Source organism: Epinephelus fuscoguttatus, linkage group LG16 (genome assembly GCF_011397635.1).
Source record: "Epinephelus fuscoguttatus linkage group LG16, E.fuscoguttatus.final_Chr_v1".
In the NCBI taxonomy this organism is placed as follows: domain Eukaryota; kingdom Metazoa; phylum Chordata; class Actinopteri; order Perciformes; family Serranidae; genus Epinephelus; species Epinephelus fuscoguttatus.
Genome location: NC_064767.1, coordinates 11,276,082 through 11,292,759, shown reverse-complemented (window position 1 = coordinate 11,292,759; position 16,678 = coordinate 11,276,082). Strand labels below are relative to the sequence as shown.

The 16,678-nt window shown below is 41.8% G+C and overlaps 1 protein-coding gene across 5 annotated transcripts in view; it reads left to right on the top strand.

The window, feature by feature from the left end:
- The window catches only part of ehbp1 (EH domain binding protein 1), a 164,787-nt gene that overhangs the window by 39,134 nt on the left and 108,975 nt on the right, over positions 1-16,678 (top strand). For 3 of the 5 annotated variants that reach the window (XM_049600386.1, XM_049600389.1, XM_049600388.1), the window contains exons 6-9: positions 8,339-8,520; positions 11,086-11,225; positions 13,291-13,404; positions 15,811-15,948. In XM_049600386.1, coding sequence (XP_049456343.1) covers positions 8,339-8,520; positions 11,086-11,225; positions 13,291-13,404; positions 15,811-15,948 — 574 coding nt within the window. The remainder of the gene's footprint in view (positions 1-8,338; positions 8,521-11,085; positions 11,226-13,290; positions 13,405-15,810; positions 15,949-16,678) is intronic. The other 2 variants (XM_049600390.1, XM_049600387.1) reach the window with 1 other exon arrangement.

Sequence of the window (16,678 nt, the reverse complement as noted above, 5' to 3'; positions counted from 1 at the left end):
ACAAAGGCGGCACAGAGGTGCAGTGGTGAGCATTGTCACCTCACAGCAAGGGGGTTCCTGGTTCGAAACCATGGTGTGGGAGCCTTTGCGTGCCGAGCTTGCATCTTCTCCCTGTGTCAGAGTGGGTTTTCTCTCGGTAGTCCGGCTTCCTCCCACACTCCAAAGACATGCAGGTTATGGTGACTTTAAATTGTCCGTAGGTGTGAATGTGAGTGTGAATGGTTGTCTTTCTCTACGTGTCAGCCCTGTGATAGTCTGGTGACCTGTCCAGGGTGTACCCCACCTCTCGCCCAATGTCAGGTGGGATAGGCCCCGCCCCAACTTATCCCAACAGGATAAGTGGTTATGGAAAATGAATGAATAAACCAACAAATTAAGTGATAGCACAAGTTTTAGATGCAGTCCCAGTGTTTACACAGGTTATTGTTCTCATGAGAGGTTTTTATATCAATGTCCATGCTGCAAAATGGCTTTTAACACTCTCCTGTTAGTGTATTAATTAAATGTGTTCCCTTAAAAATCTTCCTGCCATCCCTGTCCCAGTCAACACTAGTATTTTGTACATTGTTTAATGGGTTTGATGTAAATGTGTATTAGGTACATCTATATGCTCAAACAGAGCACATAGTGATGACATTAGCATACATTTAAGTCGTGTGTGACGTTGTTGGGAGGCTGAGGGGAGTGTGAAGGAAGCTAGTTTGTATGACTGTCATTCAGCCTTTTGGCTCTTTGGTGTAGAGATGATAGCTTTAAGGTCTTATTAATGTTATTGAACCTCTGGAATGTTGCTGTTCTTCACTGTATTCCTGTGTGGGTTTGGCTTGCAAGCTAGCAAGTGTAGTCCCCAATAAAGCACTCTTCTCTCCCAGTTAGGATTAGACCTTTTAAGGGCTGGTTGGTTTGTGACTCTCCTCCTTTCATCTGCTGCCATCAGAGGCAACCCTGCATTAAAGGCATTCCTCTCTCCACTCTCTGTCTCTCCCTTTGCTTTGTTTTTCCCTAACTTCTTCCCTTTCTTTTCTCTCTTTGAGACACAAACACTTATTATCAATATGTGTAATAACGGAGCATGTTGCCTGCCAAACACAGAATATGGCTCCAGAAGCAAGGGATATCACCTGTCAAGGAAGAGTTAATAACTTATAAATTTGTGTACATCTGCTTTGATCAAAGAAAAACTTTTCAAAATGTTTCTAACTGGCCCTCTCCACAATTAGGTCAAAGGTCAGGCTCAGCTGCCGTGAGGCTACTCTTTAGTGCAACACACACCGCCGCCATACGCCGTGCGTCAAAATGCCCACCTCCATTATATTCTATGAACCAACCCACACTGGCGCCGGCTGATGCACTGTGCCGCTCTGCTTCAGCCCACTGCTCTATTTCCAGCGCGGCCAGCGCTGCAAGAAAAGGCTTTTATGTACGTCTCGGCTGCCGTAGTATCAACTCCGGTTGTTTCAAATTTTTAATAAGAGGACTTTGATAAGAAACTCACCCGTGAAATCCAAGTTGTTGTTGCCTCAAAGTTTTTCCTCTTCTTCTTCCGTTACTAGCAGTTGGCAACCGTGGGCAACTAGTGTAGGTACAGCCACCTAGCAGGCTGGGGTGGGAAATACATGTCGACGGTGCCGCTGTGCGCCACTGCCGGTGTGTGTTGGGGGTGGCACTTGATGGCCACAGCGCCGTGCCGGCGGCAGTGTGTGTTGCACTTTTAGCTGCCATACTGGTAGAATGTATTTTCTTCTTTCATTTGGAGTCTTCTCGCAGTTGGGTTTTTGTTTTCAATTGTTGGTGCACAGTAATTGCTTGTGACTCTGTTTACTACTATCACCTTCTCTTGTGTCGTGAGAGTAGGCTTGTACTGATCGTTCTGTACCTGGCAGTAGGTGCACACCAGACTGTCCCGTATCCAGTTTCTTTACACAAAAAGGACTCCATGTCTGGAGCTCAGTGTCATTTTAAACCATATTCAGCCAAAACTACAGCACACACTGTGCTGTAATCTGCCGTCCTTTCCTTTAAAACAAGCCTAATCCTGCTCTTGTTGTGACTAATCTTCTCTCTTCTCTCACTTCCTTCTCTCACTTTCCCTCGACTGTTTGTCAACCTTGTCATTTTTTTGTTGTTTACGCTCCCCGGGGACGAGGTGGTGGTCAGTGAAAGATGTTCCCATTTTGGGGGTTTTAAGTTAAATCTGATCCACGAGGTGGTTCTAGTGAAGAGAAATCCTTTTTTTCTACTTGTGTGTGAGAGAGACTGTGTGTGTCTGTGTGTGTGTCTGTGTCTCTATGTGACAATACACATAAAAGCCATTTGCACAGTTCATTCCATTATTAAAACCATTGTTATTGTAATTCACATAACCGCAGTGATAGTATTGCATGCCTTTTATGTTCATTGTTGCCTTTAAAAATACACACTGCTTGGGGAAAAAAATAAATCCTCACATATAATAGTAGCAGATGAATAAATTGGTCTTAATCTGAGTGTGTATGTGTGTGTGTGTGTGTGTGTGTGTGTGTGTGTGTGTGTGTGTGTGTGTCTGTCTATAACACATATAGTGCGGTATTCATAGGTGGTATGTAAAAAGGCCTGCCTTATCAGTTATCAGGGGAGGCCAAATTGACACAGAGGAATCACTCCATTGTGTGCGGATTCAAAGAGAGATGTGAGCACATTGGATGTCTCCATTTCCAATAACTGTGACCTTGAGGCGAGAGGAATAGCACTGCGCCCCCCCACCTCCAATCTGCTGACTGCTGAATTCAACCAGAGCCAGCTGATTTTGGGTGTCGGGGCGGAGGGCTAATCGGTGCTACCTCAGGGTTATTCTATAGGGTAAATTGAGTTTGGCTTTTATTTTTTCTGATCCGTGTGAATACAAATTACAAAGGCCTGTGTACACTTTTGTGTGGAGTGGAGTATTTGAACCCCCTATGTGCATATTATCAGCCTTGAGGGTGAGGTTTTGCTTCACATAACTTCACAATAAACACATTTTAAAATGAGAGACGAAGAACGGATATAAGGAAAGAAAAATTATTGTTGTATATAATAAGCAATTTTTCCAGATGTGCAGTTGTAAAAAGACACTTGCACTCAATTAAAAAAATACATATTTTCCTCAGATCTGTAGTGCTATTTATCAGTCAAGATTGTTAGGTGTGAGTCACCGAGTGTTGGCGATATCAGAGTAGAAATTGCACTCTGCTTCTGGTGCTCAAAAATGCCAAAACAGAAACCCCAGATGTCTCTTTCCAGAAATTATGACCCGGTTTCTAAAGATAATCTGCAGACCCTGTTGTGAGCAGTTTCATGTAGGAATTATTTTCTTTATACTGAACTACACCCACCAACTGTATCAGTGTGCAGAAGGAAGCGTGCATCTACTGCTAGCTCACCGAGCACCACTGAGCTAGCTAACCTTACAGATCAGCTGAGGAGGACGTCATGATTTCTGGAAAGAGACACTGCTGTTGAGGTTGTCAAATGTATTTTTTGGCGCTTTGAGCACCATAAGCCAAGAGCCATCTAGTTCCATTATAGAGGAGAGAAGGCAGACATCTCTACGGCTGATATCTTCAACACTCTGCAACTCCCATCAAATCAATCTAGACTGATTAATAACACTATAGGTAAGAGGTATTTATCATTTTGGGGTGAACTGTCCTTTTCATGTAGTGTAAGTGTAACTGACCTCAAGTTGTCCCTTTCATCCAGTTTAGGATTGTTTTGTTTTGCGGCAGCAGGATTAAGTCAGATAATCATCTGCTTGACGTTTATCATCATCGTTGTGATGCCAGAACCATGTTTTTATCTCCTGTCTTCCTCAACAACGTACTTAACATCATCACATTCATTTCAGTTATTGACAAATCGGTTGTACAATGCATATTGCCAACAATAGCAGGAGCACAACAGAATCAGAAAGTTGTCAAAATTAAAATGACCATTTGTACATTTGCAGTTCTCTGGTTTCTCCAGTTACACCAGAAATTTGGGATCTTGGTCAGTCCAGGAAAAGATCATGTTGAATTGTTAGTAAATGTGGTGGTATATGGATCAATGTGGAACATCGACCATTAAAATTAGAAACCATCGACTGGTGACCTGTGTTAAAAAACCATTAGCTGATAGGTGTGTGTGTGTGTGTGTGTGTGTGTGTGTGTGTGGTGGTGGTGGTGGTGGTGTGTGTGTGTGTGAGACCAGGTCTATACAAAGCAGCCAGGTTCTTTTAGCACTCAGCCTAATTAATCCATCTCTCAGTGACAAAAGGATCCCAACCCCTCCTTCCCCTGGCCCGTCCCATTGGCATTTTGGGGCAGAGGGATTCAGCAGGACCCCCGGGCACCCCTCCTGCCCTGACCCCTGCCCCCCCACCAGGGGAGCATCTGTGAATCGATCCAGGGCCAGCTGGCACCAGGGGAGAGGGGCAGGACTGGTACACTAACACAAACACACCCTTCTTGAATGACAGTCATTTATGAAATTAAAGAAGGTAGTGCACAGTGACTGTAGGCAGGTTTGATTGCTCTTATATCTTTAGTCCTTTTCATGTGTCTTGTCACATGTGGCCTGGTTTGTGTGTGTGTGGTACAAAGCTGTGAGTCAGAGCTAACTGTTGGTTTTAAATGATACCCTGCAGTTGTATGAAGATGCAGCTAGGGGGCAGCATTCAGCCATCACCCCTCCCTCCTTCTGTCTATCGTCTCTCTTTCTCTGTCCTTCGTTCTCTGTCTTCCTCTCTCTCCCGCTGTGCCCCCTCCATACACACAAACACACACACACACACACACACACACACACACTCAAACACACACTCAGGTATTTAGTCATTCCCTGGGAAAGAGAGAGCATATTGATAGTCCTATCCTCTCTGTAATAAATTAAACTTCTGTATTGTCCTTCCCTTTCATTTTACACATTGTCACAACCTCCCAGTCACCCTAATCCCAGCTACCCCCCCCTCACTTTCTCTCAAACACACACACACTCACATGCGCACACACACATTGATTGACAAGCAGCATCCGGGGAAATGGAGCAGATTTCCATTGTTTGCTGTCCCTACTCAAATCTGTTGAAACGGTTATTCCATTCTTGCGCCGGGGTATTTGCATATCCTTAAGTATTTCCTATTTTCAAGATCCCTCTCCCCCTTCTCCTCCCCATCCTCCTTTTTGCTAAATCCCCTCTTCTTAAGTGTTTGGTGCATTTAGCAAATTCATTCATAACGTATCTACATGCGCTATTAGCTTAGTATAATAGCCAGGGTGTAATCTGCAGAGAGATAGGAGGTGGAGAGTTCTCCCCCCCATCTTACTCTTCTCCTGATGGGCTGCTCTTTGGACAAGCTGGGGTTGGTGGTGGGGCGATGATACGTCATTATGTTCCCAAGCCAAAGCGACAAGGCTCAAATGTCAGCACGAAATGTCAAGTGGCCTCGCCAGTCAGTCGGTTAGTTTTCTCTGTAGTTTTTTATTTAATTATTGGTTTGTGCAAGACGCGAGGTGAGAAAGATGGAGAGAGATGGAAGGATAGAGGAGATGCAGGGTGGGAGATGGAAGGATGGAACAGCAGGATAGAAACAGATTCTCCTCATCTTTTCCAAGTCAATTTTAGGTTTTATATGTCTTGTACAAATGCACTTAAAAAAGGCTTTCACACTGTGAGCAAAAGTGAGCACATTGGCAGGAGAACCTAACCATGAAGTTACACGAGAGAATGTGGGGTCATGTCAGATATGGGCTATTTGTTTGGCAGTGAGACATACCTTTCTGATTAAACCAGATATTAATCAACTAAGTGATCAGTGTCTTGGTCTCAATGATTTAAAGCTGTAGTTGGTAACTTTTATAGAAATAACTTTTTGTCGTATTTGTTGGAGCTGCCTATATATCCTGACAGAAGTGCATAAGACAGGTAATCTGTAATAACAAATCATGTTCCTCCTAGTAGTGCTCCCAGTGGCATTTTCCTGTGACCAAAACAACCAATCAGAGCCGGAGAGTTCGTCACCTGGCTGCCATGTTGAAAACAGTTGAGCAAAAATGAAGCACCGTCCACCAGCTGGGTTACAAACTTTTTAATTTTACAGTTAAACAGTACACTAAAACATATTTCTGAAAACATTAGAGGTGAAAAATAGGCAATGTAGTTGAAGAGACTCTGCCTATTTTGGCAGTTTGCAGTGATTGACATGACGGACAACTGGGTTACAGACTCCTTGGCTCTGATTGGTTTTCCTTCAGCTGTGGTGGATTTTAACAAATGCTATTAGAGGCACTACGAGGAGGAAGAGGAACAAGATAGTTTTTCGGCAAATATGTTTAAAAGTTATTTTCATAAAAGTTACCAGCTGTAGCTTTGAGGAACTGAATGGCTATGTGCACAGTTCATTATGTCCACCTCTTGACTATTTTCAACCACAGTATGTTTAATTTATTCATAGTCTGCACACCCAGCAGTAATGTTTTAATTAGGGGTGTTGGAAAATATTTGCACGCTTGAGTATTGCAATATTTTGTTTTGTGATCTGTATTGATTCTCAAAAACACTATCAAATTTTAATTGCTTACAATTTTTTTATTTTCTTAATTTGTTTACCTAAAGAGTCCTGCAAGCACTCTATTTTTTATTGATACAGGCAAAGGTTAATTCCTTTGCTGAGATTGCCCAAAAAGTAGTGTTACGATGTTGGATGTTACAGGGACTGTGATAAACACAAATTCAGATTCCACTGTTTTGATTGGTGGTGTGACAAATTTTTAAAAAATAACAGAATATCACCTTGCTTATAGTACCGCACTCTATCGCAGCAAATTGAATCATAAGCCCTGGATTGTGATGCGTATCATATCGCCAAATTTTTGCCAACACACTGCCCTATTTTTAATGACAATGAATAGTAAGAGCTGAAGTCACAGTACACATTTACATGCAGGGTTAGTACGTGTTGACTGGCCCACAGATTTCTAGACCCTATTTGCAGCTTACATAGTTTCTCACTATATTACCAATAGCTTTACCACTCTGTACTGATACCGTGTGTGTGTGTGTGTGTGTGTGTGTGTGTGTGTGTGTGTGTGTGTGTGTTTGTGTGTGAGAGAGTGAGAGAGAGAGAATGAATACCCTGCGGTCCTTCGCGATAAGGCTGAGATTGAGTTTTCCCCACAGATCCAAAACCTCTGCAGTGTGTGTGTGTTTTTGTGTGTGAAGACATCAGGAAACAGGCAATGTAAAGAGCTTGTATCACTTTATCTACCGTACACGCCGGAGTGTATGTGTATATGTATATGTGCTCTCAAACTGGTGTTGTGTGAAAGAGAGCTAGCTGCTCCGCTTTGTTCGGCATTGTGCGCACAAGAGGATGAATCCTCGGGGCTCTGTTCACAGCTCAGACAAGAAGGTATTTTTCTGTGGTATAATAACACCAGTATGTGTGTGTCTGTGTGTAGGTGTGTGTACACTACAGTTACATATGCTGTTTTTAGACATCCATGCAGTGAAAAAGAGACAGAGCAGGGAGAGCACTGCCTGCTGCTCTCATTCCACATGGCCTGTGAAGGGACATGTGTGCACCAGTGTCTGATCCTTACGTTGGATTCAGTCTGTCGTCATGCAAATGAACACATATCAGTTAACCAGGGAAATGTGGCAGTTCCCCCATCACAAAAACAGAATCTGTGACAACAGAGGAGGCACAACAGAAAAGAGGGGACATGGTATGAGAGTGGTATCAACACAGCGAGGAGGTGAACCAGTCTGCTATTCACTGACAGCATGGTGGTGGGAGGGGGGGCAGACAAAAGGCTGGAACATCCCCAACTGTTTAGTTTCCATATCTAGCAGTCAGTGACAAGGCTTTCCGGCAGTTCTTATTTTGCACACACTGTCCTCTGGTGAGCGGCTTGCATGCGTACACACACACACACACACACACACACACACACACACACACACACACACACACACACACACTGTCACTGATTCTATAACTCTTATCACCTGGTCTGTGGCATATTCCCAAATTCCAATTTGACTGCTAGCCCCTGGCCCAGAGCACATCTCTGAAAAGAAGTGCAGCAAAAATGGCTTCAGCATGGACCTTTGATAGGAAATATCAGGGAGGATTTCACAACTGAATTCACAATGAGGATGCAGGAGGGCACAGATTTGTAGCTTGTTCGTGATTACCAAGAAGGATGTTAAACTATGAACATTCGTTTTTTTCTTTGCTTTCCAATTGATCCCTGTCGTGCCAATGCTATGCACTGTAAATTCAGTAATATTGGACTTTATTCACCTAAATGTGCTTCATCTTTCTCCCCCTCTCCAGGAGTCTCCATCCGGGCGGAGGAAGGCCTTGGCCACCAGCAGTATAAACATGAAACAGTACGCCAGTCCGATGCCGACACAGACAGATGTCAAACTCAAGTTCAAGCCCCTGTCAAAGAAGGTGGTGTCAGCCACACTGCAGTTCTCCCTCTCCTGCATCTTCCTCCGTGAGGGAAAGGCCACGTAAGTCTTGGTCTCCTTGTGTAACGTCGTCCTGTGAGTTTGAAGCTCATAAGTAGGGCTGTGCCAAACTCAGAATAATGTCAGTCAAATCAGATCCGGTTGTTTAATATCCGACACATTTTTTTCCCATATAAAGTTTTAAAGTTTAACCGGAGCTCAGTAGGATGTTCAGTGACACCAGCATTCATGTGATATAATAAACAAGCTAACTGCACTATCGACAGATCAGAAATGTGCAATAACATTTTTTTTTGCTGACGCTAGATATCAAACAAAAGCCAAACTGTGTCATATTAAGTTGCTGTGCGCTGTAAACTCACTGCCCTTCAAGCAGAAGAGTGAAGATAATGTTATCCCAAAACCTTACGGTGAAAAGTTTCTCCTCCTCTGTGCCGCTGTGTCATGTCCACGGTATTGAGACAGTCAAGAGCGCCCACTCCACAACAAAATCTGGGGACCAAAACATCCCGAGAAGTACACTGCAAAGCACTGACACTGACGAGCAAAAACAAAAACGACTTGAAGCTATCTCAGTTGACTGAGGGGTTTCAGACTGATGTTTCAAATCTCCAACTTTCAAGGGGCAGTACTACTCACAATGGTTAATTTTCGTAGGCTTTTTCTGAGGTACAAACTCCTCTGGATGACCTTTTTGTTCCTGCTATTATTGAAGTTTTTATTGCGAGTCTTTAAGGAATATACTGGACGTGATGTGCTCAGCTCTGTAAGGAATCACATTAAGATAATCTGTCTGGGTATGTGAGTTGTTCTACTGAATGTGTACCCTTATTATAAAGATGTATAAGAATATACACACACATAATATATGTACACAAAAATGTACATACATTTCTCACTGAGTCTTAGATTCTTTGATTGCACAAAGTTTAATTTACAGACACACACTCAGTGTTTGCAGCTTCTCATTCATTCTCACATATTCATCTTTGATACCACCAACTTTCATTTGAGGACACACACTCTCAATCGCGGTGTTTGCCGTTTGTTGTTCATTCTAATGTGATAGCAGCAACTTTCATTTAAAGACAGCCGCACGCACACAAGCCCATACTGAGCAAGAGCAGAGCAACAAGGCCTTTGTTGTGGCGCGGACGGCGGGTCGATGGCGCGTAACCCTTGTTAACCCTTCGGGGAATGATGTCGACCACACACAAACAAACTCAATCACACCAGTTCAAATGAGCCTCTGGGCCTGGGAAACACCAAACACAAAGAACAGAGGGGAGAATACATTGATTATGATGGAGCGGTGGTTTTGAGGGACTGAGGGGGAGTACACAAGTCTACATGAAATACAAGGAATACTGTAGAAGTTGATACCACTGTGAATAAAGTGGTGGCGGGGGAAAATGAGAGACAAAGGATGGATGGGAAAGAGTGAGAGATGGGAGGCTGAGTAGGGAGGAGAGACAAAATCCTAATTTGTGACAAGTGAAGTTAAAGTATCAGGGGACTGTGACAGGAAGGTGTAGAGACTGATGTCTGAAGTAAAGGTGAAGACAAAAAGATAAGGCTGGAAGGCCATGAAAATCCTTATGTATAATCAAGTAGTGTTAGGCTGGCGTGAAAATTTTATATTTTGCTAAACACTGCACCAGTATACCAGACTTTACCACTCGGTGTTGCACTTGATTCAGCAGCAACTCCCGCCTTGAATGTAATGAGAGTGCATCATTATTCCACCTCGCTGTTTTGTATAAAAAGTACAACACAAAGGAAAGGCATTGTTGTTCCGCCGTTAAGCCGGCAGTGGATGTAGTAACAAAGCCCAAACTATGTCTGTGTTAAAGGAACAGCTATCATAGCAGAACTAGACACTGTGAGCGCCCATGAGAGGCTCGCCTCTTTCGTCAGCTTCAGATCCTAAATATTGCCATAGTTTTAGTTTTCTTTGAGACCAACTGTCATGTATTGTCACATCACCCCAAAAAACACTGAAACACAAACAAACACAACATGGCTCTGCACATCTTCCCCCCTCCTATCTCTACTAAAATTTGATCTCTCTCATATTTTTGTGCTGTTGTTAAATTGTGCTAACATGATATTATGTTATTGCTCATGCAGTTCAACTTGGATTTAGTGCCATGACGCCGTCGGCACGTGTTGCTGATGCATGATACTTTTTAATTTTCCGGAACATGTCATTCTAACAAATGCCACTTCGGTCAGTTTGCATAAAATCAAACCTATTTAAGCTTGTACTCGGGACCAGACTAGCAAAACCGGAATTCGATCCCAGTCTACGATCCAGCTGTTGGCAGCTGTGTTGGTGAGAGCGGTGGGTTGAATTTTGTGTGCTCCTTCGTCTTCCAACCAGCGCATTGATGCTGATGCATTTCCATTTGTTCATGCTTCCATTTATGCATTGTGTTTCCTGCCTCTTTTTTATTATCTCTGGTAGGTTTCACTATATTTAATGTGTATCACTACAAAACTCTTGATCTTAAAACATTATAACTGTATCATATGTATCTCTTTTGAGCGCTGTTTCTACCTCTGAACATGAGTTTCTGTCTGTGTTGGGTGTTTTTTACGGTTCAGTGATGAGGACATGCAAAGCCTGGCCAGCCTGATGAGCATGAAGCAGGCTGACATTGGCAACCTGGACGACTTTGAGGAGGAGAATGAAGAGGATGAGGAGAACAGGGTTAACCAGGAAGAGAAGGCTGCAAAGATCACAGGTGACTTGACACAAAGCACTTTTTATTTCTTTGTAAGGTAACACATGTAGTTTTGTATGAGGTGATATACTGTATAACAGCTGAAGTTAATCAGAGTCACCCAGATGACTGCTTTGCTGGAATCAGCCATTAGACATGAGCACTGCACTGTCATTCAATGGTAAGTATGTCTGCTATAGCAGATGATTTGGCAGCTAGCAAATCAACTTGACCAGTAAAATGCTTTTCCATCTTCCAAACTGACTACTTGGCGGATGCAATCTCAAACCCTCCTGAATAATCACCCAGACCAGAATAACCAGGAGGCTTCAGTGGGGCATCAACTTTGCTTCTTTATGGATTTCTTTTGTTGTTTAAAGTTTCTGCTCCCGTAATTGTGCATGCTTACATGAGTTTCATTTACTGTGTTTTGTCAGCTTCAGGGTTATCTTCTATTGCTTACTTTCCCCCTACTCCAATTATTCCTTGTTCATTGCTTTCTCCCTGTGTTGTTGGACTAGACGTCGACTGATGGTGGCTACATACATTCTGAAGATTCATTCTGTGGTCTTATGTTTGGGCCCTGGTGCTTTCTGCTTTGCTTAATCCAACTTTTCTTCATGTTAAGCTTCATGCTTTCTGTCCTTTCTTTTCCCTTCCTTGCTCTTTGTCTCATTTATATGTATATGCATTGAGCGCCTACAGCGATGCTTCACTAGCGTGCCTCTCTGAATCAAAGGCCTGGCCACGCTGCCAAACCTCCCCACTATCTGCTACCTACCCAAAAAGCCAGCAATACTAACACTAGGCTAACCAACGCATACCCTGCAAAACATAATGTTCTCTTTTTATCTTTTACTTAAGTATGAAAATAATGAAAAGAGAATATATTAAACCTAAAAAAAAGATGCATTGTGCATCTTCACAAATATATATTTTGTGTGTGTGTGTGTGTGTGTGTGTGTGTGTGTGTTAGATGTGTCCTGACTGAAAGATACTTTTCAGCCTTTACCTGTTAGTGTGTAAGATAGAAATAGAATGACAGTAGGGCAGACATTGAACTGTTGCTGTGGTCATTTGACTGGCACAAAAGAAATGGTGATTTTTTTTAATTTTTTTTTTTGTGTCAGTAGGGCCATAACGTGTGTTACACTCAGTAGTTTGAGAACACCGTTTGGCTTGTTCTTACACCTGTTTTCCTTATTGAATAGAAAAATACAACCCCCTCCCCCTTTCACACTTAACTGTCCTGTCCATTAAAGGCAAAAAATGCCCAAAAAATATCTTAAAAAGAAAAAAATCCTGAATTCACTGAGTTAGGTGTAAAAATATGTTGATCTAAAGGCTATTAATCCCTGCGGTCTCTCATCCTATCAGCTGTCCACTGAGCAGCGACTCAGAGTAGTCGTCTGGACGCAGCTACAGTACATCATGTTTCAATAAATATGGCATTAATGGCAACAAAACAAATAGGAGAATAACAGATACAGTGATATTTCAAAAGTAACAGATACTACTACTACTACTATTGGACCTGCTGCAAGTCATTTCTTTTATACGGTACTTTATACAGAAGTTAGCCTGCTAAAACGGCTGCACCTAAAAATGGCCACCACTCTGACCATCCTGCAATGTTAATTAAAATGGGAATGTCCATTCTACTCTCATTCTGTTTGTATGGTGTGTACGTTCTATCAAGTTAGCATAGCTTTTCAATGCAGCAGTTTAGCTGCTCTGGCATCACTATTACAGTTAACCAAAGCTTGCAGTTTGAAGTACAGCATTTACCTACATGTCCCTGTACAAATATATTAGTGGTGAGTATATATTTGGTGATATACTGTCCATCAAAAACTTCTTTCCAACATATTTAGCTAGTTAGTTTAACAACAGCAATACCATTGCAAATCATACTCTGAAATGTATGAGCTCTTTTCAGCTCTTTATATTTAAATATATTTGTGTTATTAAAAGAAAGTTGTGTGTTTGAGTGTGTGTTTGTGTGGATAATTCGATGGGATGTTATTTTGCCTTGTTCACTGCTATTCTTCCTTCCTCCCTTCCTGTATGGCCCTGTCGTTTACAGAGATAGTAAACCAGTTGAATGCCCTCAGCTGCTTACATGGGGATGATGATGATGATGATGGTGTCCTTAAGCGAGCACGCAAAGCAACCGCTAAGCCTGCCGCTTCCTCCCAAGGTCTTTTTTCACCTTTCTTTCACCTCTCTCATCCTGTGTTCCCGACTCCTCTTTCTCTGTCTTGTGAACATTGTGTCACCTCTACACTACAATTCATTACCACAGTTTCTTTCCATACATTTATTTTTCTTAATCCTTACTCTTTCAGCCTTCCTCTCTTTTCGTTTCTCTCTCTTTAAATCAAACGCCCCACCCCCCAATCCTCCTTGACATTGGAATTGTGATGGTGTTGTGGTTATGTGGTGTTACAGTTGATATTGGTCCATGTGGTGATGTGATGTACAAGGTGTTGTGAACACATCAGTTGGTGTTCATCCTTTTGGTTCCTATTCTTTTTTTTTTGTTTTGTTTTTTGACTGTGTTGCCTTCCCCATTCTTTTACTGCAATTGGTAGTGAACCAGACCAGGTAAACTGTATCCAAACAAACTCCTACACCAAAAACACATCTTTTCAGGGAGACAAAGGTGGTTTTGCTTTGTTTTCAAATTCGTGTATTTGAAAACATTGTATTTGTTGTCAGATGAACTGTGTATTGGATTTGTGGTATTCTCAAGTAGGGCTGCAATGATTAGTTGACTAATCGGTAACTAATCCACTATTAAATGAACAATGACTATTTTAGTAGTCGTTCAAATATTGGCAGCTTTGCGCACTCTTCCAAGACGGTGAACTAAAAGCCTTTGGCGTGAGTACGAAACAAGACATTAGATGACATAATTTTGGGGCTTGGGAGAGACAGACCGACATTTTTCAACATTTTAACCCATTTTTTGATAAAATGATTAGTTGACTAATTGAAGAAATAATCGTTTGTTGCAGCCCTATTCTCAAGCTGGTGAGACACTTCATTGCTAAGTTAGATGCTGTTGGGCTGAGGAAGGGGAACATCAGCATTAAACTAGAGGTCTGTATATGAGCAGGGTGTCTACAGATCCTTAAAAAGTCTTAAAATAGCTTGAATTCAATGTTACAATAAGGCATTAAAAATCATTAAATAGTCATAAATTTGATGCTTAAATAAGTAAAACATGATTTGTCCAAAATTCTGTCTGAAATTTTGTTAAAAGGTGTCGTTAACAGGTCTTAAAAAGCATTAAATTTAACTGATACTTGTAGACACCCTGGTGCTGTGAAAGTAGGGCCGCACAAAATGCAAATAAATTATATTGTAATTATTTTGAGAGTTACTGCGATTGATATGAGTCGCAATTTTAGTGAAGCAATTTTAGTGAATTAAAAAAAAAAAATCATGATCATTATGTGAATTCTCTTACATCTGGAATAAATGCTTTGTAGGCCAGGTCCTCTCTGCGGCACCACAATGCTTCATTTATAATGTTACAGTTTAACTTTTACCATAAAAAAATGCAGCTCCTGTTATGTAGATATTGTGTTTTTAGGTGATGTTTCAATTAATTGTGCAGCCCTGTGTGAAAGAAGAGGAGTAAAAGCTTTCATTCTCGCTTCAAAGATTAAACTACATAGTTTTGCTGGCTAGTTCTTCATCATCAGTTCAAGGTTAACTACCTACGGAAATAACTAATCATTGCTTCTAATATATAAATACTCTTGGCTTTCTGTCATACAGGACAAACCCAAAACTTAATTTAGGAGCCTCACATTTTACACAAATGTTTTCCACTTTTCCTGTGATTTAAAAACAGAAGTGAGCTTATTCGGGTTTCTTAGATTACTTTACACACTCAACAGTCACAAACCATGCTACACACAGATGTAAATACACACCCACGCACATGTGCACTTTCCATGGCCTAAAATTGGTCATGAATGTTGTCAGTAAGTGGCAAGGAAAAGTGCTGCACCTCTTATCAGCTACCACCACTTCACTTAGCCACCCTACATATAGACCAAGGGACACACTCTTCATACACACAGCACTTTTTCTCTTTGCTCAGATTCTCACATAGCGCTCAGCAGCACTTCTTGGCATCTACCTCACACACATTTAACCTCTTTTCAAACTGACCCACACCCTGGCAGCATGCGATTGAGCCCACAGTGAGGATGATGAAGATAAAGTGGACAATTCTCCGCCTCTCCAGCCAGGATCTCCGTAGCAACTCTATACTGCCTTCACCGTCTCCCACAGTAACCCTCCATACCACACAAATTTTCCCACAATGCCACTGCTGTACATGCATTGAAGTGGGTTGAAGTGGCAGAGAAACACAGATGTTTAGGCAGCGCTCCCCCAGCAAGAGGGGAGACTTAAACAAGACTGAATGGTCTTAACGCTCATGGTTCACTCCAAAGTGCAGATGTTGGTATATTTGGGTTTGTGAATGTTTGTATTCATTTAATTTTGTGGTACTTACTGTTCATTAAATGTGATTTTGACTCTGTTGTTCCTGTGTATGACTTTATGTTTGATTCTGTGGAAACAGAGCTCATCAACAAGTTGAACTTCCTGGAAGACGAGGACCAGGAAGCGTCTCCTGCCATGGGCTCAAATCCCTTCGATGATCCCGATGACGACCTTCATCCTAACCACCTCAACCCGTTTGGTGATCCTGATGAAGAAGGTATGTTCAACTCTGTGTCCATGTGACAAGAACATTCTGTCTGGTTTTATTGTGAAAGGTGGATATTTTGTCTCTTATTATGAGGTAATGTTATCACAACAAAAGTGTTTATTTTGGGGGTATCACTAGAATGACAGGTGATGCAAGTTAAAGGTTTAGGGTGTGCACATACCTCGAATGTGTGTAGTCATGTGTCACTATAACAGGTAGGCTTCAGTGCTTTCAGTCAGACAGCTAAACCAATATTTTTGTCTGACCACCTCAGTAGCCAGGTGTATTAGTATGGATTATTTGTTTTTGGGTGGCATGCTCACACACACATAAAGCTCCCGCTTTGATGCTTGTTTGCTTGTTTAATCTGACCCTTATTGTCTGTATGGCTCTGTGATTTTGTTTGATTCTTTTACACGTTTCCTTTTGAGTGCATTCTTTCACATGTCTTGTGTGAGATCCTGATCTTCTTACCAGTATTTAAACTTAACATAGGTTTGCTGGTTTCATTTGATTATGGGAATGGTATGGTTGCCTTGTTTTTTTTTTTTTAGGAGCAGTGTGTTCCTGTGGATTTGAGCACACAAGAAACATGTTTGAATTGTTAATCAAAATTGTACTGTATTTGTGGTTATGCTATTTCTTTATAAGGTATTTAAAAACACAAAATGAGAAGGTAAAAAGGCAGGAAAGTCCATAATGCTTAGCTCGTTACCAGGACTACAGTCACTTATCTTGA